At 42.5% G+C, this 26,450-nt stretch overlaps 1 protein-coding gene across 2 annotated transcripts in view; it reads right to left on the bottom strand.

The window, feature by feature from the left end:
* Nucleotides 1-26,450, bottom strand: part of slc4a2b (solute carrier family 4 member 2b) — a 68,398-nt gene that overhangs the window by 9,268 nt on the left and 32,680 nt on the right. The window contains exons 3-18 of one of the 2 annotated variants that reach the window (XM_075452597.1): nt 18,978-19,146; nt 18,653-18,879; nt 17,783-17,904; nt 16,519-16,739; nt 13,410-13,546; nt 12,336-12,422; nt 8,135-8,315; nt 7,905-8,040; nt 5,417-5,618; nt 5,233-5,338; nt 3,978-4,162; nt 2,903-3,119; nt 2,616-2,822; nt 2,383-2,531; nt 1,602-1,796; nt 983-1,204 (exon numbers count right to left, since the gene is read on the bottom strand). In XM_075452597.1, the coding sequence (XP_075308712.1) occupies nt 983-1,204; nt 1,602-1,796; nt 2,383-2,531; nt 2,616-2,822; nt 2,903-3,119; nt 3,978-4,162; nt 5,233-5,338; nt 5,417-5,618; nt 7,905-8,040; nt 8,135-8,315; nt 12,336-12,422; nt 13,410-13,546; nt 16,519-16,739; nt 17,783-17,904; nt 18,653-18,879; nt 18,978-19,146 (2,763 nt within the window). The remainder of the gene's footprint in view (nt 1-982; nt 1,205-1,601; nt 1,797-2,382; nt 2,532-2,615; nt 2,823-2,902; nt 3,120-3,977; nt 4,163-5,232; nt 5,339-5,416; nt 5,619-7,904; nt 8,041-8,134; nt 8,316-12,335; nt 12,423-13,409; nt 13,547-16,518; nt 16,740-17,782; nt 17,905-18,652; nt 18,880-18,977; nt 19,147-26,450) is intronic. The other variant, XM_075452598.1, reaches the window with a different exon arrangement.

Genomic DNA, 26,450 nt, shown 5'->3' with positions numbered 1-26,450 from the left:
ATGATGCCTCTTTCACCGTTTGACTTCATGCAACAGTCAATTAGCTTAGCTTAGCACAATGGCGGTTACAGTTTGTGTAAAAAACTAACATTTCGTAGCTGCAATACTTAATATGTTGTCTGTATGCAATTTCCAATCAAATAAATGCAAATGTACTTTATTTCTACAGCCCTTTACAGACAATCCTAACACAATTAAGTGCTTTACAGCAGGTAATAAATAAAGAGAAGAAGAAGTAAAAACAAATAAAAACAATACAAGAACAGTGAAAGCAATAAAATACAACAAACTCGAATAAGATAAAAGTCTCATCATGCTACTGGGTATTAAAGCCATCCTAAATAAGCAGGTTTTTAGCCCAGATGTGAAGAGGCCCAGGTCAGAAATGAGACGCAGCTGGACGGGGGGCTTATCCCAGAGCCTGGGGGCAGCTTTGGGAAAAGGCTCGCTCACCCCAGGGTTTGTATTCTGACCTGGGCACTTCCAGCAGAAACTGATCTGTTGACCTCAGAGCTCTACCAGGACTGTTAAAAGCTCAGATAAATACGACGGGGCGAGGCCGCTAAGAGCTTTAAAAACAAACATTAAAAGTTTAAAATCAGTTCTGTAAAGGACAGGAAGCCGATGGAGGGAGTTCAGAACAGGAGTGATGTGCACACGTCTGTTGGTGTTGGTTAAAGACGGGCAGCAGCGTTCTGCACCAGCTGAAGGCGGCTGAGAGAAGACTGGGAGACGCCCACATAAAGCGCATTGCAATAGTCTGACCTCGAACTTATCAGGGCATGGATGGCTTTCTCAAGGTCATGACAGCTTAAAAACTTTTCAACTTTGGCCAGGAGTGTGATAAAATGTTCACACAATTAAAGTGAACAAGCAGCTATAATTGTCCTAAAAACCAAGGACGTGTTTAACTCTGATCCACACGGCTTGATTACTTTTAAGATTAAGTCTTAACAGGATTTATTAGGCGTTAAATCCTCACCCTTCCAGGGAAGAAGGCGCTGTTCTTGAACTTGCGCAGGTAGAAAGCGATGAAAAACGTTCCCGCCATGAGAGCCAGAGACAGCAGCGCGGTGTTGGGCTCCCCGCTGACCGTCACAGGCAGGGTCCCGTTGCCCACCGCCAGGGTGTCGTTGTCCATCGAGGCCACGCCTTCTGTGCCGTTGACCAGCGAGCAGCGCTTAAGAGGGTGCTCCTTGAAAATCTGCACATAGACCGTTTCTTTATAAAAGTGCACATTCAGACACGCAGTTACCAAATCGTTCATCTCAAACATACTCTGGAAACTGGAAGAAGTCCACAGCTGATGGCCTTTTCAGCCTGTGCAATGAAGCTCTAAAAATAGCAAAACCTTCCAAAAATCATAAGCCCGGATAATAATAATAATAATCAGGCTCCCGATCCAGTTAACTTTCAAGGCAAATCAGTCACAAAAGATTTAAGGTGCGCCAGTTAGAAAAACATACTCATGTCCACCCTGAGGTGGGAATACCATCCAAAGATTAGTCTCTTCGGGTTAGCGTCGGCGGCGGAAAACTCGCAGCAAAGCCAACAAAAATTTTCTGGTAATCGGGACGAGTTATTTCAAGTCTCAACTGCACCTTGCCGAGCTTGATGAAGGTCTCGCAGATGAAGATGAGGGAGATGAGGAAGGAGAAGATTTCCTGGGTGAAGCGGGAGACGAAGCGCACCAGGAAGCTGCCTTCCAAGGCCACCGTGACGACCACGATGATGATGAGCCAGAACCCGATCCAGACGCGGCCCGTTAGGTACTCCATGTCATTGGTTTTGCAGAACTGTGAGAACAAAAACGATAAATAAAAAAAAAGCATTTTCAGGTTATTTTGTACCTTTATCACGAGTCAAAAGTAGCAAAGGTAATTCATGTAAAGACATGGCCTGAGCCAGGGAAAACCACAGGAGGGGGAATAGTTTGTATTAGGGCTGGGCAACGATTAAAATGTTTAATCTAATTAATCACAATTAATCGCATTTGTAGGCAAAATCCAAAAATGAATCCAAAAGTAGTGTATAGCTTTTAGCATTTAGTTTTATTTTAAATGTGCTGCCATATGAATGAAAGTGCCATAACATTTGTTGTGCGAACACACTTTTAACATCAGCATCTTTCTGTAGTTTTTTTGGCAGATTTTTTTGCTTATTTCAAGCAAAAACGTCTCGTATTTGTTGTTTTTCTTACTTATTTTTGGAGGGGCATTTTTTTCCAGTGTTCAACAGACTTTTACAATAAAACCTGCCTTAATGCGCGATAAAATATTTATCGGCGTTAAATAATTAACAAGTTAACGCGATAATAACGAGTTAACTCGCCCAGCCCTAGTTTGTATGTATCCAGAGACCGTCACAATGAGTGCAACTCACGCTGTAAAAGGCTTCCTCAAAGACCAGCAGCGGACCCGAGAAGCCGACAACCAGCAGCGGCTGAGCCCCAAGCAAACAGAAGAGGACGCCCTGCACCGCCGTCGACACGATCAGCTCAGAGACGCCGATCAGACCGTCCGTCTTCTCGCCTGGAAACGGACGAGCCCAGGTCACCAACGCTCAGCGTTTACGCTAAAACCCGAGCGGGCTTTGGCAATGAATGCGAGACTTACCCAGCAGGCCTCCGAACGTTATGGCTGGAGAGAGGGCAGCGAAGTAGATGAAGATGACCGCCGCCATGCACTGACTGTTCAGGGCGTCCTTGAAGTCGCTGACATACTTTGGGTAACGCCGCCGCACGTCTCGTATCAGCCCACCGAAGGGGCGCCCAGTGCGCTGTAAGGGGTTGTCTGACTTTTTCAAAGGCGTGAGGAGAGCCTCTGTGGGACAGACAACTGGGCATCAGATACAGCCGTACAGAAAAGAGAAAAACCTAAAGTTTCCAGACCGAGCAGCTCACCTTTTTCTTCGAGGCTTTTCGGCTCTTTGGACAACAGCTTGACCTCCTGTTCCTCCCTCTTGCGCAGCATCTCCCTCTGGAAGCGGGCAACAGAGCGCAGCAGCTCGTCATCTCCCATCTCTGACGGCGGCAGCACGATGCTGCAGTCCAAGAAGCTGTTGATGGCGTTCAGCAGGTCCTGTCTGTCGTCCGCCAAGTAAGCCGCCTCGTGAAATTGCTGGATGGCAAAAGAGACGCTTAGAAATTTAATTCAAAACAAAAAAGAGCTGTTCCTGCGAAACAGCAGTGAGAATGCTTATGAGCTGAATGGGGATAGCTGACCATGCTAAAAAAAAGCTGAAAATAGTTCAATTTTAGCAATAAAAACTGTTTTTAAGGTATTGGTTGAAGGAATTTTGTGATTTTTGTGTACTACCAAACTTAACATTGGAGTTAGTCAGAGAATTTGAGAGGTTGATCTCGCTTCAAGGCTCATAGCTGAAATTCTGTAAATGTGAGCTCTTTAGTAGTTACATTGGCTGAAAGAGGACACATTTTCCTACATTTTAAGGTATAAATTATTTCTCTAAGTTAAACTGTATGAAAGTTAGAGGAATTTGTTTGAAAAAACTGACAAATTTGAAACTTATCAGCACGCACTCAACTGTGTGCTCATTCATAAAAATCAAGAAGGAGCAAAATGTTCATGTTTTTCATTTCAAAATTGGCTGAAGTTTTGAAAAAGCTGAAACAGTTGGTAAAAGCTGAATGTCTTGTGACCCATTTAAAGTTTGAATGGTGTCTCTAGCTGAAAGCATGCAGGAGTAGTTAGGTTGGAAAGAGGGAGATGATTTGGAAGAGCTGAAAGCATTTTGCATTCATTTGAATGACGGGAAAATTTGAATAAAAGTAGAATATCTTAAAGTGTAAAAGTTAAAAAACACCAAAAATGATGGCAGGAATCTGCTGAAAGAGCTGAACGTTTTGATACCAAAATTGTAGAAATAGCTGAAAGTATGCAGGAGTAGTTAGGTGCCGAAACAGGAACTTAATAGTGAGAATGCCTTAAAGCATTCTCCTACTTTTGCTTGCTTACCTTGTCAGACATGAGGGTGGAGATGGAGCGTCCTATCTGGTGGTAGTCCATGCTGGTGGTTGGCGGTCCCAGCAGAACGAAGAGGAACCTGACCGGCACAGGCACTTCCAGGACGGACTCCAGCTCCACAGCCTCCTGCAGCCTCACAAAAGCCATGGTGGGCTGCTCCAGGAAGTCCACGCAGCCTGCAGGACCACGAGACAAAAAGCGTCAACTCACAGAACAACATGAAAGTAGCTGCCTCGGTCCAAATAAGGCAAGGCAAGTTTATCTGTACGGCACAATTCAACTACAAGGCGATTCAATGTGCTTTACAGAGACATTAAAACAGTAGAAATAAAAAGCATGATTTAAATGTTAAACAAAAAGAAAGAAATAAGAACAACAGATAAAAATCAGGAGTTAAAATGTGATTAAGTTTTGAAACTCAAGCTTCAGATTTAGAGCTTTTTTCAGATGCAGCTGAAAATAGGTGTGTCTTCAGCCTGGACTTAAATACACACTGGAAAAATGCCCCTCCAAAAATAAGTTAAAAAACAACAAATAAAAGACGTTTTTGCTTGAAATAAGCAAAAAAATCTGCCAATGGAACTAGTGAAAATCAGCTTGTCCAGATTTCTTGAAATAAGATGTGATATTTAGGACTTTTGAGATAAAAGTGATCTTGAAATTAGCTTAAAAACCTCTTCAAATGAAAAAAAAAGCTTGTTTCATATGATATGTGACTCAAAACAATTTGTTTTCAAGACTTTTTCATTTAACAAGATATTTCAGATGTATTGTCTTCAAACAAGTCCCTATATCTGGCTGAAATAGTACTTGTTAGGCAGTTGTGTCTTATATTAAGTGTAATGAGATATTTTGACTAGAAATGAGACAAATATACTTGGTAAGACTTTGATTTTTTTGAGTGTTTCAGCTGATCTGAGGCTTTCTGGGAGTTTGTTCCAGACATGTGGAGCATAGAAGCTCAACGCAGCTCGTCCATGTCTGGTTCTGACTCTGGGAACTGATAGAAGACCGGATCCAGATGAGCTGAGGGGTCTGGAAGGTTCATACTGGCTCAGGAGGTCACTGATGTGTTCTGGTCCTAGACCATTCAGAGCTTTATAGACCAGCATCAGAACTTTAAAGTCTATCCTCTGATGGACAGGCAGCCGGTGTAAAGACCTCAGAGCTGGACTGATGTGCTCCAGTTCTTTGGTCTCAGTGAGGACTCGAGCAGCTGAAGTTGACTAAGACTTTAAGAACTCACCCACAAGGACAACTGTGGCCTCGGCATTCTCGGGAATCTTCTCCAGCAGCTTCAGCTCATGTTTGGACTTTGATCGATGCATGCCGGTCCCCAGAGTCGGCTCCTTCTGCGCAACAAATGCAAAACGAGTGTGAGGAATACGAGCGACTGGGAGCTGCGTCAAACACTTCAAACCCAAACGCACCTGCAGCTCGTTCTTGTCCATGTCGATGTGCGTGTCCATGTCCCCCGTGGAGTTGGCGGTGCCCATGAGGGGGTCGGTCACCGACGGCTCCAGCTGATGGCTGTGGTTGGCGTTGTGGTGGTGTGCTATCAGGCTGCCGAGGCTGGCTGCTGAGATGTTTCTGGGAAAGTGGCTACTGTGCTCCTTCTCATCGCTCGGGTGACTTGGGGAAGCAGGGAGAGGCAGAGAGAGGGTGAGGAGGAGGAGGAGAGGCAGCGACCAAGCATAAAGCCACCTACCAGCAGGAGGTGTGTAGCGGTGAAAGAAAAGACAGTTTAACACCTCAAACTCATGAGATGCCGTCTACTATCAGAGTCGCTAAAAAGAACCCGTTATCGCCTCGGTTTGATGTCAGAGTACGTGCGGTTATCTCCTCTGTTGACATGGTAACAGCAGATGATAGCGTTTGTGTTAACTTCGCACATAAACTCGCCGATTGTACTGGTGTCAAAACGTACGATGGAGGTCACAGCTCCATAATCAAACAGCACCAGCCTCCGGTGACGCCTCCGGTCGATGGAAAACTGAGGAAGAGGAGGTCGTTGCTAGCCTGATTAACATAGGCTTTCAAATCTCTTCGAGATTCTGGTCTGACCAAGACCATAACGAATACGATTCGAAATGGCCTGGTCAACCCGCCTCCCTCGGGTTGCTACTGGTTGTGGCCAGAAAAGGCTGTGCCTAAGCTTAAGCCAATCACACCACTCTTTCCTCTGACGTATGATTTTAGCTACCAGCGGGGCTAACTGGTAGATTAAACTCTTACCAAAGCCAGTAGGGAGCAAGGCGAAAACGTCTTTCCTGTCAAGAAATGATTCAAGGGCTGTTCTTTGCTCGATTTTTAACGAGAATCTCCCGTCGAACACTTTCATTACAGCATCTACGGCAGTGTCAAAAGCTTGATGCTGCTCCATGTTGATATTGAATGAAGCGCTTCCGTGTACAATCCATGGGTTGAGTGGCAGTTCAACCACGTCACTACCTTGAACACGCCTCTACCCTGGGCCGTTGGCGCTGCTCAAAGTTGATTGCTTCCCGACAAAGTGGGTGGAGTTCCCATTTTTTCGGGAACTCGAATCCACCTGAATGAGCAGTTTGCCTGAGTAAGTGTAGCAGAGCCGAAGGTGTTGCGTCACTGCGAGGGCGGAGCCTGGGTAGGTCGTTGCAGCAGTATTGTCAGAATAGTTGAATGCACAATGTAAGATTTAGCAGGCCGGCATAGATTAGGTATAAGAGTAAACATCTTTGGATTGTTAATACATGTGGTTTGGAATCGTCAGGCATGAATGAACTTTATACACGGTATATATGGTGCATCTACTGTTAAATGTCACTGAGGAAGTTGTGCAGTTGTATTTCAGGTCAGAACTGTCCTCCAACCCAATAAGACTTGATGCAAGTCATAGTCATACCAGTTCCAATGTTTAAACTGGTGCCGTGTAGACTGTAGTTTCAACCTGACCCAAAAATAAAGAGAATAACTGCTATTAAAAATACTCACTGACCTGTGGACCGGACCCAAATGATGCTAATTAGGATTAAATGAGTTGTATTTAATATATATTTAAACCTTTAATGATATACTTAAATAAATTATGGGCATTTGTGCAAAAGTGAACCACATACAGCAGCAAAACTTAACAGTAGGTGGTCCAAATGAAAGAAAACCACAATATAACTGAACTGATAAAATACAAAGAGTTGGAGTGTGCCAACAACTTCTACAAAATGCTAAAGCCCGAGTGTTCGCCGAGCTTCGAAAAGACAAAATTCAGGACTGCTGCTGCTCCCAAAAGATCCCAATCCTGAAAGATCTGACAAACAGTGTGGAACAGCACCTTCTGAAATCTGATTCAGTTCGCCAGAATCATTGTTAATCCTGGAAAAAGGTGTGTGAATGGAAGGTCATCGGGAGGGAAATCATAGCCCTGCACACACGCATTCAAACATCTTTTTCTACTGTGAAACAGGGTGGAGAGAGCATCATGGTTTGGGGCTACTTTGGGAAACGTGAATTCAAATTCATACAAAGACATTTTAAAAGTAGAGTGCCAGGGTAACAGTCCATGAGAGAAGAGATTAATGAAGAAAAGTACGCAAGTGCATCAACAAGAGAATGAAAAAGATTCGTGTTCTGGAAGTTTAAAGTCCGACACCTGATCTTAATCCAGCTGGGATGCTAAAGGAGACTCTAATAGGTACCAAATTCAAGAGTGATTCCCCTTTTCTGGCTTGAACTGTGAATACCTACTAATAAAAACATGAAGAATACAACAGAGTCGTGGAACACCTGATTTTATACTTTTGAGGTATTAGAAATGACTTTCATGACAAACACCCCCCCCCCCCCCCGAAAAGTAGAACAACCAACTAAATATAACATAATTGGTCAAGATTAGAAGACTACAACCTGCGCCAAATGAAAAACTCAGGAGTCACTTCCTGTCACCTGTGTTTAAGCAGCAGGGCCCTCAGGACGTTGGCTCGGTCCTCAGCTTTGATCTGGTCAGAAATGATCATCTTCTCCACCACCTGGTGGGCGATGCCAGGCAGAGTCTTCTGGTCCAGGTCCAGCAGCACCGCACCTGCAAACGCCCACAAACAGAGATCAGTTATCTATGAAGTCTGTTGCCGTTTAGGCACGAAATAACACACAGGTACTCTTTCATTTCTTTTCACCGTGGGAGATGGTCTTTCTGAGCTCCAGCAAACTGCGGAAAGACAGCGAGGCAACGTGAGGTTTCCCCCAGCGGTCCGTCTCCTCTTCTACGTCTTCCTCAAACTTGATCCAACGGGCCGTCTCTTTCCACTGCATCTCCTGGTTCTTGTCCATAGTCAGTTCATTCAGCTCCACAAACACCTGGAAGCGACATCACACCGAAGCGCAAAGTGAGTAAAGAAACTACTGAGCACAAAAAAACCCTAACCCTACAGACGTGCCGGTTCAGTCAGGTTGGATTAAATGGGCATTTTTTGCACATGAAACCAACTTGCATGTAAGAAAAACATCATGCTTAAAATAATTCAATGTGAGTCATCTAAAAGAAAAAGAAACACTCAAAATATAAACACCATCTCAATCCTTAGAATCCAGTTTTGAAGTTCGATGGTAACAAACTGCCCCAAAAATGTAGGGTTTCCAACACACTAAAATGTAGGTTTCCAACACCCTAAAATGTAGGGTTTCCAACACCCTAAAATGTAGGTTTCCAACACCCTAAAATGTAGGTTTCCAACACCCTAAAATGTAGGGTTTCCAACACCCTAAAATGTAGGTTTCCGACACACTAAAATGTAGGTTTCCGACACACTAAAATGTAGGTTTCCAACACCCTAAAATGTAGGTTTCCGACACACTAAAATGTAGGTTTCCGACACACTAAAATGTAGGTTTCCAACACCCTAAAATGTAGGGTTTCCAACACCCTAAAATGTAGGTTTCCGACACCCTAAAATGTAGGTTTCCGACACACTAAAATGTAGGTTTCTAACACCTTAAAATGTAGGTTTCTAACACCCTTAATTGTAGGTTTCTAACACCCTTAAATGTAGGTTTCTAACACCCTTAAATGTAGGTTTCTTACACCCTAAAATGAAGGTTTCTAACACCCTTAAATGTAGGTTTCCAACACCCTAAAATGTAGGGTTTCCAACACCCTAAAATGTAGGTTTCCAACACCCTAAAATGTAGGTTTCCAACACCCTAAAATGTAGGGTTTCCAACACCCTAAAATGTAGGTTTCCAACACCCTAAAATGTAGGTTTCCGACACACTAAAATGTAGGTTTCCGACACACTAAAATGTAGGTTTCCAACACCCTAAAATGTAGGTTTCCGACACCCTAAAATGTAGGTTTCCGACACACTAAAATGTAGGTTTCCGACACACTAAAATGTAGGGTTTCCAACACCCTAAAATGTAGGGTTTCCAACACCCTAAAATGTAGGGTTTCCAACACCCTAAAATGTAGGGTTTCCGACACACTAAAATGTAGGTTTCCGACACCCTAAAATGTAGGTTTCTAACACCTTAAAATGTAGGTTTCTAACACCCTTAAATGTAGGTTTCTAACACCTTAAAATGTAGGTTTCCAACACCCTAAAATGTAGGTTTCTAACACCTTAAAATGTAGGTTTCTAACACCCTTAAATGTAGGTTTCCAACACCCTAAAATGTAGGTTTCTAACACCTTAAAATGTAGGTTTCCAACACCCTAAAATGTAGGTTTCTAACACCTTAAAATGTAGGTTTCTAACACCCTTAAATGTAGGTTTCCAACACCCTTAAATGTAGGTTTCCAACACCCTAAAATGTAGGGTTTCCAACACCCTAAAATGTAGGTTTCCAACACCCTAAAATGTAGGTTTCCAACACCCTAAAATGTAGGGTTTCCAACACCCTAAAATGTAGGGTTCCAACACCCTAAAATGTAGGTTTCCGACACACTAAAATGTAGGTTTCCGACACACTAAAATGTAGGTTTCCAACACCCTAAAATGTAGGTTTCCGACACACTAAAATGTAGGTTTCCGACACACTAAAATGTAGGGTTTCCAACACCCTAAAATGTAGGGTTTCCAACACCCTAAAATGTAGGGTTTCCAACACCCTAAAATGTAGGGTTTCCGACACACTAAAATGTAGGTTTCCGACACACTAAAATGTAGGTTTCCAACACCTTAAAATGTAGGTTTCTAACACCCTAAAATGTAGGTTTCTAACACCCTTAATTGTAGGTTTCTAACACCCTTAAATGTAGGTTTCTAACACCCTTAATTGTAGGTTTCTAACACCCTTAAATGTAGGTTTCTAACACCCTTAAATGTAGGTTTCTAACACCCTAAAATGAAGGTTTCTAACACCCTTAAATGTAGGTTTCTAACACCTTAAAATGTAGGTTTCTAACACCCTTAAATGTATGTTTCTAACACCCTTAACCCATTGAGGCCGGGAAAACGTTGCCGCATTTCTACCTTTAAAGCCCGGGGCTCTGTTGCGTTATTCTACCTTTAAGGCCGGGAAAGCGTACACGTCTTTTTTCCTGTATAAGGTTGTTTTGCACCAATTATTGACCTCTGCGCCAATTAAATGCATTATAATAGACACGTGAGAGTGTCGTCATGTTCCTCGTGTCATTGTTTTGAAGTTAAGTTACATCAAGAAAAAAAAAAAAAGTTAAGTTTCATCGAACCAAGCATGGAGGACTTTCAGTAAGACATTTCAGACGGGAGCGATTGTGAGGAGTTTCTTGGCTTTGATGATGCTGAAGAACGTGCTGACCCAATTGATGGAGATTTATGGCTAGCACATGTATGTTTGAGGATGATTTTGAAGGGTTTGAATGCGAGTGGAAGACTGAGAATTACCACCGAATCGACGGAGAGATTTCAACCGCACACCGGGGGTGAAAGTCGGTTTACCTGCAGATGCCACACCGTTGCAGGCATTTAATCATATTTTTACTGAGGAGCTTTGGGCGCATCTCGTTTCTGAGATGAATAGATACAGTGAGCAGGTACTTCAGACTCCAGCTCGAGCAAAGATGGCAAGGCGGTCACACGTAACTGTGCCGGAGATGAAAGCGTTTATTGGAATGTGTATGGACTCCTTGTGCTGCCAGTACGAAGAGATTACTGGCGATAAAATAAATAAATAAATAATTTAAATGTCAAATTAAATTTTATTTTATTACTGTTTTCTAATTGAAAATAGCGCTGTTCCTGCACTTTACTTTTTATTTTATTACTGTTTTTTTTTATTGAAAATAGTGCTGTTCCTGCACTTTACTTTTTATTTTATTACTGTTTTTTTTTTTGAAAATAGTGCTGTTCCTGCACTTTACTTTTTACATGTTCTATTTTCATGAAGGTGTATGTAAATGAACTCAATTTCCAAAGAAAGCCACAGGTGTAAGCTCTCAAATACTTTTAGAATTTTGTTTCTATCTGCTACAGAGGCTGAGAAATCAATCATTTAGTAATTGCTGAATTTCCAGAAAAACTTCAGGTTTTAGGAGGTCTTTCTGAAATCGCCCATAGATTTTACAGGCATTCTTTTCCAGGCGTCTTAGGCCTAAATGGGTTAAATGTAGGGTTTCCAACACCCTTAAATGTAGGGTTTCTAACACCCTAAAGTGTAGGTTTCCAACACCCTTAAATGTAGGTTTCTAACACCCTTAAATGTAGGGTTTCCAACACCCTTAAATGTAGGTTTCTAACACCCTTAAATGTAGGGTTTCTAACACCCTTAAATGTAGGGTTTCTAACACCCTTAAATGTAGGTTTCTAACACCCTAAAGTGTAGGTTTCTAACACCCTTAAATGTAGGTTTCTAACACCCTTAAATGTAGGTTTCTAACACCCTTAAATGTAGGGTTTCTAACACCCTTAAATGTAGGTTTCTAACACCCTAAAGTGTAGGTTTCTAACACCCTTAAATGTAGGTTTCTAACACCCTAAAGTGTAGGTTTCTAACACCCTTAAATGTAGGTTTCTAACACCCTTAAATGAAGCTGTAAGCACCTTTAAGTGTTCATGATTGTATTTGAACAACTTAAAAGGTTCCATTCGCAGAGGCAGCTTTTACAAGCCAGTATTGTAAAATACAGTGTTAATGTTTTTCTAGCAGTGGCTGTAACCAGTTCCGAACATTTCGGTCTTTAAAACTGAAGTTTAATGCGCATCAAAGAGCCTCATCAGCAGCCTTCCCTCAGAGTCTGTTAAAAGAGGGTTAATTGAACACCATGCTGGTTAGTCATACTTCTGTGTGTGTCACGAACAAAACCAAAGACCGTTTTTGTGCCGTTATGCACCCGCTGCATGCCTTTGAAATTACGCACACGCAGATCAAACCCAACTCTGGCCGGTCACCCAGCCTCACCTTCTGGTACCGAGCCATTTGACCGCAATCCATGTCCAGCAGGATACAGTCTGGTCGCGAGGGAGAGCGGTAAAGAACCACCGGTAACTGCCGAGGGAGCGAAACGATGCAGGAGAATACTCAAACACAGACCCGACCGATGGCACCACAAAGGACGGGACCCTCACTTTTACACACTCCCACAGGTAATCCTTCCTCATCAAACACACCTGACAGGGACGTGTTGTTTACCTGAGCTGCATGTGAGAATGTGTGTGTGTTAATAAAACATAGCTGCCTCCTTTCTCTGGAGCTCCCAGGGTCTGGTTACCTCAGCTACTCTCTCTCCTTTCCTTTCAGGAAAGGAATAAAAAGAACCGACTCATTCATTTTTAATCACCTCCTTCCCTCTCTGTCCCATGAACAGAAGAGAAAGGACGGGACTAAACCTGAGAAGCAGAGATGGGGCAACATTTCCAAGAATCGGCCGCAATTTATAGATCAATTTGACGCAAATAAGCAAAGTTGTGTAGTAGAAAATAAAGAAATCAAACTAAAAAGACCGTGTTTAGATGCAACCTTTAATATGTCTTCTTAAAAAAAAAAAAAAAGTTTATTTATTACTTTAGGAAACATCAACAAGTTGTTTTTCTTATTTCTCATCCTTACGTTGATGATCTTTGAAGCCGTGACTGGTTCCAATTCTGGATTTCTGTGTTTAATTATTGATGGTTCAGAAATCAATACCAGAGTAATCATCCCGCTCCCTCTGCAGGAGTTTGGTACACTAAACATAAGCATTTAACCAGCTGAAAAACCTCATATGGATTGTTGCTCGATTTAAGATTAAAACAATGTGAAGCTACTTTCAGAAACTCCACCTTGAACCGAGCAATAAAACAGAAAATAAGGGAATCCATCTCTTAAAACCTGATTATTTGATCTAGTTTTTAGTCTTAAACTGAAACTTAGTCGTCTGAACTTTAAAAAATGTTTAAGAAATGCATCAAATGTGGAAAAGTCTGAAGGCGACACCTGTCCTGCCTTTACGTGAGAGATGACGGGCGACGGCTGGGTGATGCTGTAATGTCTCACCTCATGTGGCGTGCGGTCCTGCTTTCGACTGCGAGTCGTCGGCTCTTTGTGGTCTTTGCCCGTGTGCACCACTTGTCCTTTGGTGCTCTTTCTGACGAGGTGTCTGCGCACGCCAGGAACATCCTCGAAACGATGACCTGCGTCAGAATGCAAGACGATGGGTTAGAGATTAAAGAAAACTTTACCCCTTCAATCAATAACTGACCAAAAAAAAAAAAAAAAAAAAAAAACCAAAAAAAAACATACACGGCTCTGTGAACATGATGTCCAAGTAACAGAACTCCAAACCAAATCCTTGGAAGGAACAGGTTGCACAACTCCAGCCTTATTTTGTGAGCCTACACGAACTGACCTTGCACCCTGAGTTCAAATCTCTGCCTACCTCATCAGAGGCCTCTTTGCTTTTTTGTTTCTATGGTCCCACAGCAGGGAGTAGAGTTACTCATGCTGGCAGCTCACCAGGCATTGAGAAAAAGGACGTGGAGAAAGACACCGCATAGCACAGACACAACACCGAGCAGAGACTGTTCTGTCAAGAGTTCAAAGATTAGTGGACGGCGGGGGGGGGGACCTGCTGATGCAATAAACTTTAACCAATCGAAGAAAAACAGCTTGTGTCTGGTTAAACCTGAGAAGACGCTTTGAGCTGCTATCAACAGGCTCAACACAAAGAATGAAATGATGTCGCTTACCGTGATCAGAGCTTCCAAATATATAAAAAACAGTGAAGGTTTTGAAGTTCTTCATCAATGTTGTAAATGTAAAAACTCTTTTTAAAAGGGCAAAAAGACGGCGTCACTTCCACAGTCTGCAGGTTTTAATGAAAGGGCCGACTGTCACGATGTCCGACTGCAGGTTGGTGCAGACCTCAGAAGAAGAAGAAGCTACGTGACCCCCTCCCTCCCCCTCGCTGACCACACTGGAGTGTGCAGCTTGTGCTGGAGTTTTGACAAACTGGAAAAAGTTGCCATTTCTTAGCCGGAGCCTGACCCCACATCAGAGTGCATCAGTGAGCAGAGGTGTTAATTGGCTGGGGTTGAACAAAGAAGCTGAGGGACAGAGATCTAATAATTCCTATTGTTGAGCGGCAGCCAGGGACACAGACACTTTCCCAGGATGATTTACGGTGGCGGGAAGCAGATAAAAGAAGACACCGAGAACAACAGGTGACGGACCTGTTTGCAGGCCTGACTCTTTGCCAGTAAGCGTCATAAAAGAAAGTACTACACCCCACACCTCCATCCTCGGCCTGTACTTGGCCTTCAAGTCAACTTAACTCTTCCCCTTGTTTCACTCCAACAGTGATTAAAAGGTTGAGAACTATAGTCCAGGTTTCACAATTAGCCACAAAGTTGGCTCAGGCCTCAGTCCAGGGGCCTCAGCTGACAGCGGGAACGCCTAATTCAATAATGCAGGCCTGTCTGCCACGCTTTTTAATGAGTCGCCGCTCTCCGCTGAGGGGTCGGCTTCTTGACGTAAATCGCCTCGGGGCCCATAGCGTCACAGGACGGTCGGGGCAGAGGCTGCAACCAAGCAGGGATTTAAGAAGGTCCTGCCTTCAGCTTAGTGCTTAGTCCTGCAGGAATCTGTGCATCTGCAGAGCCAGGACTTCAATAAAATACAGAAGAGGGGACGAAGATGGGCTGAAAAACAATTCTTAAAACCCCTTAATCCAATAATGAGAAGCTGTTAGTCGCTGAGCAGGTGGAAATAATTGTTAAGAGCTTTTTTGTGGGGAATCGATGTTGATGAAAGCAAAGTGTACAGTCCAAATGATAAATATATAAACTGATTATCACTGGTTTGTTACCACAAACAGACACATGATCTATTGATACAGTCAAAATACTGAGCCACACCTCATCTCTACAGCAGATGAACAGGATCTGAAAGAGGAAAACATCCAGCAAAGACCTGACACAGGAGCTGAGAGATGCATCTGGACCTTCAGCTGATCCATCTGCTGTTGGCCCAAGCCTCATCAGAAATGGGCTCCATGGAAGGGTGGCTGTCAGGAAGCCGTTCTTAAGGAAGGGAAGCAGGGAGAAAAGGCTGAGCTGTGCCAAAGGACACAAGAAGTGGGCTGAAAATCAGTGGCAGCAGGTCTGATGGAGGGATGAATCCTCCCCAGAGCCCGGAGCTCAACATTACTGAAGCAGTGTGGGATCATGTTGGCAGAGAACGCAACAAAAGGCAGTCCTTCAAGAAGCCTGGAGAACTATTCCTGAAGACTCCTTAAAGAAAGGACAGAAAGCTCGTCTGAGAGGGTTCAGGCTGTGTTGGAGGAGAAAGGAGCTCAGAGCAGATATTCACTTTAAAGCTGCTCAGAAAAGTCTTTTATACTATCGTTCCATTTACGTTTGCACACGTTCCAATAAATTGTAGCACCTCTTTCACATATTCATGCAGAATATGAGGAAATAAGGAGGAGCTCAACACTTGCACAGTGCTGTAATTAATTTATATATATCAAGTTACGTCTTGAATAATCACTTCAAAAGTCAACGCTGAAGTACCTGCACTCCTGCAGGTTGTAGCTGTGGCAATGAGACACCAAGACGTGGGAAAGAGATATCATTATCCAGCCATGAGTAAGCTTTGTGTGGGAGGGTGATAACTAAACTGTGGCCCCAACTCACAGTAATGAGTCACCAGAAGAAAAAGCATCTGTTCTGCTGAATGCTGAGCGAGCTCTGCAGCACAGGGCTGAATAAATCAGACATTAAAACAGTGTCGTGGTTATTAACAGACAGCCTGCTTTCATTAAATAATGTGCATTACTTACTGCACGTCGTCTGTTTCGTGTAATTTTACATTTTACAAATTTATACACCATCCCATGAGATCATGTTTAAAACATTGGAGCAAGTTGCTCTTCATGCAGTTTGATTTTGTGCGTCTCATTAACATCTGGCCATGACAGAAAAGTCTCCTTCCTCTGCATCATGTGACCAGCGAAAAAGCTTTTTAAGACCTTTCGACATCGCAGCTCGGCAGTAGAAGAAGTTGTGGCTCAAGCTCCTGTCGAATGGCTCTAATACAACTTAGGGATTTGTTTTATATCGAACACCTAATTACCTATAAGACACACAAAGGTATTAGCACTCACTCTTGATGCCATCCAGGTCGGCGGAGGCCAGCGTCTGGGCTTCGCTCTCATCTGTGGCGATGCGCTCGTACTTGGCTTGCTCGGCGCCCGTCATGTTGCCCGTGCGTCGGCGCTCTTGCAGGTCGTAGCTGCGGCCGGTTGAGGAGACCCTGGCCAGCGGGGGGTGACCAGGTGGAGGCGACTGGGGAGCAGAGCTGGGAGCGTCCGCCGAGGCCGGTTTACTGAAGAGAAGCAGGGAGACGACATGAAACTTCTGAAATATAAACTTTCACCTCTACGGCAGCTCCGTCTTTGACCAGATTGTTTGAAAAGAACTCGAGCTTTCACAGCTCTACACCTTAAAGGGATAGTTCGCCTCTTTTGACATGAAGCTGTGTAACATCCCATACTAGCAACATAATTTATGAACATCTTCTTACCCCCTGCTGCATCCTGTGAGCCGAGTTCCAGCCTCGTTTTGGCGTTGACGAAGGTAGGACGAAGGAGATTGTGAGGTCTGACTTTTTCCTGGAGAATGACTTTGTGATGCAAATGTATTACTCTTTTGAACAAATATCTTTTTGATAAGCAAAACGCTCTATTTTTTAAACCCCAGCCAACTAGCCGGACTACTTTTATCAACGCCAAAACGAGGCTGGAACTCTGCTCACAGGACGCAGCAGGGGGTAAGAAAATGTTCATAAATGATGTTGCTAATATGGGATGTCATATAGCTTCATGTCAAAAGAGGCGAACTATCCCTTTAAAGCCTTCTGCTTTACAATAATACATACATGCAAACTGCTCCTCCCAAAACGGACATAACCGACTTACCGTCTCCTAAAGTCGGCTCTTTCCTGTATTCCAAAGCTTCTCTGCTCAGTCTTATAACAGGATGCGTCCTAAAAGCAGATCCTCTGCGATCAGACTTTCTCTCCAGAAAACTAAGAGGCTAAGGATGCGACGCAGCTTCACCCCAGCTCAGATTAAAGCCTCATCCAGTGGCAAAGTAAATGTCATAAGGAGGAGCCTCGGGCCGCCGAGGTGCGTAGTGTTGTCTATAGCGACAGGTGATATACGGGTCTGAGGAGAGGATTACTCTGGTCCACCAGATCAAGCCCAGCAGGCCCACTGGATGCCTGGGACATGGTAACGTAGAGCCTGCGCCTCACAGCCCAAACAGGCACAAACCTGCTGGCTTACGCAATCGCCTCAGCAGGAGAAGCTCGATTGTAAAGCAAACAATGATTTTTTCCTTTTAATCATATCGTTCGATCACACTCACTCATTGGAGGATGCGTCGGTGTCTGCATCCACAGCAGGCTGCGGGACGAAGTTCAGCTCCCGAGGCGAGTGGGGGCTCTCTGCGCCACATTTGGCCATTTGGTCTTCATCTGACAGGAAGAACTGAGGAGGGCAAACAGAGGAAAAGTTCTCAGTCACATGCCAATGTCCACAAAAGCAACAACCTCTTATTAAACTGAACTTTGGAGGCGGAAAATGATGGTTTAACTCAATAATAAATGTGAAAATAGGCAAAACTCTGCAGTTGTATCTACTTAATTCCACGTTTTATCATTTGTTTTTACATTTTTGTGAGAAACTAAAAGACCAACAACAAGTTTAGATGGTTTAACTCAATAATAATTGTGAAAATAGGCAAAACTCTGCAGTTGTATCTACTTAATTCCACGTTTTATCATTTGTTTTTACATTTTTGTGAGAAACTAAAAGACCAACAACAAGTTTAGATGGTTTAACTCAATAATAATTGTGAAAATAGGCAAAACTCTGCAGTTGTATCTACTTAATTAATTAAGGGGCTCGAGTTTAACTTCCTGATTCCACAAAAAAACAGTAAATCACATTGTCGACTTCAGACTGTTTTGAGTTAACAGTGAAAAGCTTCTGGTGTCACATGATCTTCCTAAGAAACCTCTTCCAGTGTCTCACTTTGCAGAGACTCTGTTGCATCCCGTTTTCTAACCGAGCTAACCAGAGGTCAGAGGTCAACTTCAGCTTTTTATACTGAGATCTGACAACTGAAGCTTCATTTTTAAAGGAGCAATAAATAAAAAAAAGCTAAAGTAAAGGAGGGAAACAGAGATATGAATACATTAAAAAACATGCAAATATTTCTAAATTAAATGCCGACCTCCACATCTTTGGGTCTCTCCGACTCGGGTGGAGCAGAGGGCGTCTCCGCCCCCTCATCCTCCTCTTCCTCTTCATCCTCCCCCTCTTCTATGGGGCCGCTGCAGGGAGCACTGCTGGCTTTGTGATCCTTGTCCTTTTTCCTCTTCTTGCCGCTCTTCTTCCTTCGTCCCTCGGAGGGCAGTTTGGACAGAGGCCGGTGGATGTGGTGAGAGGAGTGACGGTGGTCTGCAGAAAGAGAACACATGGACGAATCCGTGCCGGAAAGCAGCTAACGCTCTGGCGTCTCCAAGCTGAAGACGAACACAACAAAAAAGGAAGCTTACATTCGATGTCCTCTTCATGGTAAGAGTGGTGCTGCTCGTCGGGGACGGCGGCAGCAGGGCGGAGGATCTGCTGGAAGCGCTGGACACCCAAAGCTTTATTCAGGTCCCCGTCGTCCTCCTCTTCTGGGCGGGGAACCCCGTGAAGAGAGGAGGGAGCAGGAGCCTCTGGCTGGAGGAAAAAAAAAACATATAAAAAACATCTGGAATTACAATTTATGGGCATATAATGGAGGCAAGGGGGAATACAACAACATATGTAAAACTGAAGTGGCAGACAGAGCGAGGTGTGAACATATCTGATGATGAATGGTCACATATTTGGAAAACACAGCAGTCAACAATATCATCACGTGTTTGGAGATTACATTGCTGGAAAAATTTTATAAGATTTTTTATTTATAAACACCCAAAATTAAAAATAAACATACTTCATTACCACAGCCATGTTGGAGAAGCTGTGGAGATGTAAATGTGAACCATTCACATGAGTTCTGGCTCGGTCCTAAAATTTTAGGTTATGTTATATCCAAGTCTTGTACATTATTATATCTTGGTGTTATTACGGAAAATGTTGTGTTGAAAGATGACAGATACATATTGAAAATTATGTAAGTAGCCTGTAAAAAGGCAATTACAAGAAAATGGTACAAGACAGACCCACCATCCCAGGAAGATTGGTTTAAAGTTACGGACGAAATGCATATTATGGAACAACTGACTTATAAAATAAGGACTCAAGAAGATCAATACTGCCGGAAGTGGGAGAAATGGACTGAATACATAAAAATGACAGTACAAGGACGATCACATTGACATCGAAAATTGATCAAACTGTAGAAACATGGTGATCCAACATGTTCTTTTTCGGGTTTTTTTTGCACCTCCCCACTCCCTTTCCCCTTGCATAATGTTATACACTGCTAAAGAAAAAAAAGAAAAAGAAAGTATCAAAAAATAAATAAATAAATAAATCTGGAATTTAAAGCATTATTTTGCAGATCAGAGAAAGTTAAAAAGTGGGATTTAAGACACTTTAGTCTACTGGTTGTGTAAAGAAAAGCCTTTTTCTCAGTTATCCAACACCGACCACTTTATCAGTAAATTCAACTTTCAGTTTGTGTACCCAGAGGTTTTCTGAATACTTTATTTTTCCTTCATGAACTCCATCAACCGGACTCAGAAATGAGAGCTCAGCCTGTTTTTCTGATCAAACTGGACAGAAGGAGCATCTGTGCTCGTCTTTCCCCCAAACCGACACTAGAGGGAGCTCTACTCCCGTGAAACGAATCACAGCCCAGACATCACATGATCAACCCCTCACATGCATGTTCTCCTAAAGATGAGATTCAAACTGGAGACAATAGCCATGTGCATTGATCAGTTCCACCGTTTCCAGGCTGCGGCGTCACATGGAAGGTAAGAGATCTGTTTTCCTGCAGCAGCCTGCTGCTGCCCTGCCCAGCTGGTGGGGTGTTGTCATAAGGATGGATCCACTCTGGCCGAGGGGACTGCGGTGAAGACGGCCTGACGGCATGGCGTTGCCATGGCGACCGCGTAGGTATGCAGGTACCCTGCAGCGAAACCCTTCCTGTAGCAAAAAAAACTCAGGAGTCAAAAGCCAGCCGACGCTCTGAATGATTTCTCAGGATGCCCGAACACGCAGGTCGTGGATAAGATTTTCCTCCTATACCCCGATTTCAAGCCCACAAGGACTGACGGGAGGTTTAAACATTGGTAAAGAAGGGGGAATCACTTCTTATTGTTCAATTTCATCGAAGGGAGAACTACACTGGAAAAAAAATCAGTCTTACCAAGTATATTTTTCTAATTTCTAGTCAAAATATCTCATTACACTTAATATCAGACACAACTGCCTAACAAGCACTATTTCAGCCAGATATAGGGACTTCTTGAATATCTTGTTAAATAAAAAAGTCTTGAAAACAAAAATGTTTTGAGTCTCATATCACATGAAACAAGCTTTTTTTTACATTTGAAGAGGTTTTTAAGCTAATTTCAAGATACCTTTTATCTCAAAAGTCCTAAATATCACGATTTTCTCTTTTTTTGCTTATTTGCTTATTTCAAGCAAAAACGTCTTGTATTTGTTGTTTTTCTTACTTATTTTTGGAGGGGCATTTTTTCCAGTGTAGATAGTTTTCAGAAAATTTCGAATACATATGGACTGGAAAAATCGGATTTCTTTAGGCATCTTCAAATCAGGTCTCATTTTAATGATGAGATAAAACCAACAGAGGAACCCAAGCCCAACTTAATTAACATATTCATTGACATGTACAAAAAGAAAAAAAAGGACAATAAGAAACTTGTTTCAACACTGTACTCCCGTATTCGATCCAATTAGAAACACTCAACAGATAAGGTTAGATTAAAGTGGGAAGAAGAATCTGGAATTGTTCTGTGCAGTTAACTTCCACCAGTTCTGGTCTTTGGAGAGATTTCTGCTGGCGGAATCTGGTCAGATATTTCATAACTCCTAAGTTAAAATATGTGCAGACAGGGGAGACAGTCAGTTCCTCCAGCATGAACCTCTGTGGAGAACAGCTAGCAGACCATTTTCACATATTCTGGAGCTGCCCAGCCATACTGGCAAGAGATCATGCGGATAATCCAAAAAATTTTTGGCATTGAAATTCACTGCTCTTTTTCCACAATCCATCTCTGCAATATTGCACCCCATTTACTGATGCGAGACAAATATCTTTTAAAAATATTATCAGCAGCCAGCAAGAAAGCTGTAACCCGGAAACGGCTGCAGGCTTCACCCCCGACAGAGACAGACTGGATACATGTTGTGACAAATATTCAAAATATGGAAAGGATGACCTTTTCACTAAGTCTACAGAGCGATAAGTATTCGCAGTACTGGGAAAAATGGATTATGTTTGTGGCCACAAGAGATGCTCACTGAGCCATTACTGTATGAACCGACTTGTTTCATCAGCATAATGTCTGTATGAAACTGTTTGTTCTATATTTTTCTGTATATTGTTTCTTTCTATAAAATAGCACGCAATGATATAAGATCACGCTTTACCTCCCGCGGCTTCACCAAAATGTGCTCAAAACACTGGAGAAATAATTAAAATGTCTTCCCATGCATTCAGGAACAGCTGAAATCCCATTCAAACAGCATCAAAAGCTGTTGAAACCAGCTCCTGCTCAACATTTTTACAGCTTTGATACTCTTCGGTACACCATGTCGACATTGTTTCTTTACTTCAAAAGGTTTCCCTGCAGCACTTTCACTTGTAACAATTAAATCCAACATTGTTTCTCGAGGTGACGATGCCAAGAGCACAAACGGCGACAAGGAGCAGAGATTGTTCTGGAAGTAACACAATTCAGAAACAACTCTTTCCACCTGCCGATAGGATAAAAAAAAAAAACAACGAGAACAGCGAGCTGCTTCTGCACATGATGCAGACGTCCTCCAGACACATTAAACTCATCAAATCCATCACGCCAAGAGAGGGCGAACGGGGAGCTCAGAGCTCACACTGGAAAAAAATCTTCCAAGTATATTTGTCTCATTTCAAGTCAAAATATCTCATTGGAGCCTGCCATAGCATTGCATAGGAGGGCACTGCATAGCGATCGATTAATTTGTGCGCACGCCTGTGGAACACGGAAGCTGAGAAAGGTAAGTGCGCTGTTTTTGAAATCTCAAAATGTATAATGTCTGTGCTAGCTAATGGTATGGTGTATTTTGATACACGTTAAGAGCCTCAGGAAAGGTTAAAAGATTCCCCGATAGAGCCCGCTTTCATGGAAATCAGCGCAATCGGACAACTTTGCGCAGCGGGCATGAAAATGTCTCGCGTTTTTCCCTTTGGCCAACTTTCCTTGGTCTCCAACAGATGGGATGTGTTTGTAAAAATGCCGGAATTCTCCTTTAAGCTAATTTCAAGATCACTTTTAACTCAAAAGTCCTAAATATCACATCTTATTTCAAGAAATCTTGACAAGCCGATTTTCACTAGTTCCATTGGCAGATTTTTTTGCTTATTTCCAGCAAAAACGTCTTTTATTTGTTTTTCTTCCTTATTTTTGGAGGGGCATTTTTTCTAGTGCAGATACAAGCATGTGCAATACGCTGTGAAAAAGGGATTCCCATGACCCATGTAAACAGGAACGCTTTTACTATGACCCATTTGTACATGCCACACACAGGTGACAGAAGCAGGGAGATTTATACCTTTTAGCCACTCGTTCATCATCAACCCAACGTTTTCAGCTCCTAAAACTGCTTTTTTATGATCTGTGATAGCTGGAATTCAAAAGAAATTCACTGTTTGTTTTTTTAAACACAGGAAATATGGCTGTGAAATGAGGATTTAAAATGTTAAAGTTCTCCACGGTTGGTTTTAATTGTCAATCATCCCACGTGTAAATATTTTCACAGAGGCCTCATAAAGATATCGTGGTTTCACAGCGAATCCCCAGATCTGGGAGAGGTGTGTTATAGATTCTCAGACGGGTGAGAGAATTTTCCACAACTGACACCGTGTGCAGAAACAAACCCCAGGGAGCCGAGTCGAAGCTGAACTAACCCGATTAAAAAAAAAAGGATCAACATTTTCCTGCAGTTTAAGTTACTTTGCCGAAGGCAACGTGAGCTTAAAAGCACGGTTTTTGGTGACCTCCACCCACACTGGAGCGCTCGCCTTCAACACGTCGACCTTCAGGTATCCCTGCTTATCAAAGTCAGAGTCCTGTTCGCTAAACTGTCTCCTTTAGCAGTTTGGAAGGTGTGCCAGGGCAGAATTACAGGACTCATAAACGCTTTGAGGACAAACTCTCCAAGAAAATGTGTTAAAATGTGTTTAGTTAATACCTGTTGAAGAGCAACTAAACCTTATACCAACACCATTGACCTAAAAGTAGGTGATTAGAAGCCATTTATTCGACGATATGTTAGGAAAACAGGCTGAAATGAATAATTAATTAGTCAAGCTTGTGGATACGTTTCCTCTTATGTCATAAGATCATATTCTAGCAATCATTAAACTTCCATTAATGCGACATGATTTACGTTTATGTCGATTTGTGAGAATTAATGATCCAGAAAAGCTCATTTAATAGGCTGAAACGAAGGAAAACGATATTTAAAATGGCTTCCTCTGAGAGCTGCACCTGGTCAGAAGGGGAATAATAAAGGTCAAAAAGCTGTGCTGGAAATTCAATTTATTAAAGAAATTAATAAATAAATAAAAACCCAGTAAATGTTCAGCTGGAATGTTCATCTTTCTACAATGTTGACATTTGTAAACTGCTAGAAATACGATGAACCTGAGGCTGATGAGCGTCAGTCTATCCAATAACTGATCAGGAAAATCAAAGCTCAGAGAAGTGATAGAAACCCAAACCTTCCTGCAGTGTTTCAAGGAGACAAAGACTCGATTTGGGCTAAACTTCAGGCTTTGTTACCCGGTAGATGATTTAAACGCACCACAAGCTATACCACCTTAAAAAACCCAAAGCACACATCCTCTTTACGCCAACTCATGCTTGGTAGCAGGAAGATTATTAACTCCAACAGTAAAAATGAAATCCCCGAGTTTTCTCCCTTTATCTTAACCCTAATCCCTGATAGGGGACATTTTTGTCCACTTGGACAAAAATTGATACTCATATTTGGTCCAGTTGTGTATTTTTGGACTATTTTTTCGAATTTCAAACACACATCATGTCTATGGGAGCCGTTTCTGTAATCTGCCATTGCAGAAAAAATAAAAAGCTGTAAAAACCGATGTAGCTCATCAATGACATATCCCAGACCTAATAATCCCCCATAGAACATTTCATACAATGAAAATATAGCAGTTTTTATGTGTTTTTTTTTTTTTTTAACAGAAATTGGTGTTTACCTCATACACACTGACAAGGAAGGTAATCAGTCAGAAGAGGTTGGCTCCTTGGTATAATTCACAGCTGCATGCTTTAACCCTCTAAACCCCATAGCGGCCGTTGCCGGCCGTTCTTCATTCTCCCATAGCGGCCGCCGCCGGCCGGCATGAAAATACACGTCTTACTACGGGAAAATGATGTTGTTGAACTGTAACTACACACTTCACTAGTTCACAACAGCTTAATGAACAGATTGTTGTATTAAAATATATATGTTTGTATTCACTTATTTCGAGATACTGTCATGTTTTTGAGGGATGTTTCTTGGCCGCAGTTGAGACTGATATGAGAGCGGAGGTTCTGCGTTTGGGCGCAGCTTCACTAGCCGGCTAATTGTGCCATCTACTGTAGTTATGTTTGATATTGGTTCGCAGTGTGCCAAGTATTACTTTGTAGCTACCAGCTTCGTTCATTATTACTCGATTACCTCAGCCACTCAATTCAAGAAAATCAAGATCAAGAAAATGACAACTCCGAAAAGACCGCGGATGTTTACCTGGCAATTTGCACTGGTTCGCAATTGTCCGACTCGGATTTCAGTGACACTAACCTAAGTTGTAAATGTGATTTAGATAGATTTCCAACCTAAATTTGAGAGGTAGTGGCCAACCTTGTCACCTACAGCCGTTTTGATTAGCCATGCTAACTCCAGCTGATTTATCGTTAGTTATTTGCGAGCTTGCCGGTCAGTGTCCTTCAACAGAGCATACAGACTACACCTAAACTAAGAGATAATAAAGCAAAGATGATGCTGATCATTACCTTATCTGTTGGTTACCATTGAAGATCCCGAAATAGTAGTAATAGTAGTAGTAATTTCCAAATCCAAGTCCTTCCTCATTTAGCGATGTAATCCAGTGACAGCGCTAGCAAGAGCAACTCGAAACGCTGAACTCCGGAGAGGAAATGTCGAACAAAATTGTAGATTTTTTTTAAAGTCTAACTCCTTGTTTGCTACTGGTAATCTAACTACCTGCCTGGTATAAGTAGCCTACACATATTTCCCGGTTTATGTAAGGCGCCTATCAACAAACATTTCAAGTGATGTCGTGCCTGATTATAATGCGAGAATTTCAAACCAGACCTGTCACCATCATTCGTCCACCAAGTGATAGCCCCAGCATTTAGGTTGCCAGAGTTAGACTACGATCAACTCGATCTTATAAATGTAATTGTGCAAACGTATTTGAAATAATACATTTTGTGGAAAATTGTTTGTGGTAGTCTTGTCATGGTACTGTAGTGAAGTTCTGAAGTGGGCCCAAACTTTTTTTCTCTGAGGAAGGTTACCAAATAGCTGCCCCTATTTCTCTGCATTATAGCCTATCATCTATAATAATAATAATAACAATAATAACTTCGTTTTATATAGCGCTTTTCAAGATACCCAAGGTTGCTTTACATGACATGTAGGCATATCTGTAAATGTGTATGTGTGTGTGTGTGTGTATGGCAGGGGGTGAGGGGGGAAATTGTCCGCATCGCTGTGATTGAATGACTGATGGCACAAGTCAAAGTGTCTAACCTCTGTAGGCCTATCAT

Source organism: Odontesthes bonariensis, chromosome 20, assembly GCF_027942865.1.
Source record: "Odontesthes bonariensis isolate fOdoBon6 chromosome 20, fOdoBon6.hap1, whole genome shotgun sequence".
NCBI lineage: Eukaryota > Metazoa > Chordata > Actinopteri > Atheriniformes > Atherinopsidae > Odontesthes > Odontesthes bonariensis.
This window is presented reverse-complemented; position numbering and strand designations above follow the sequence as displayed.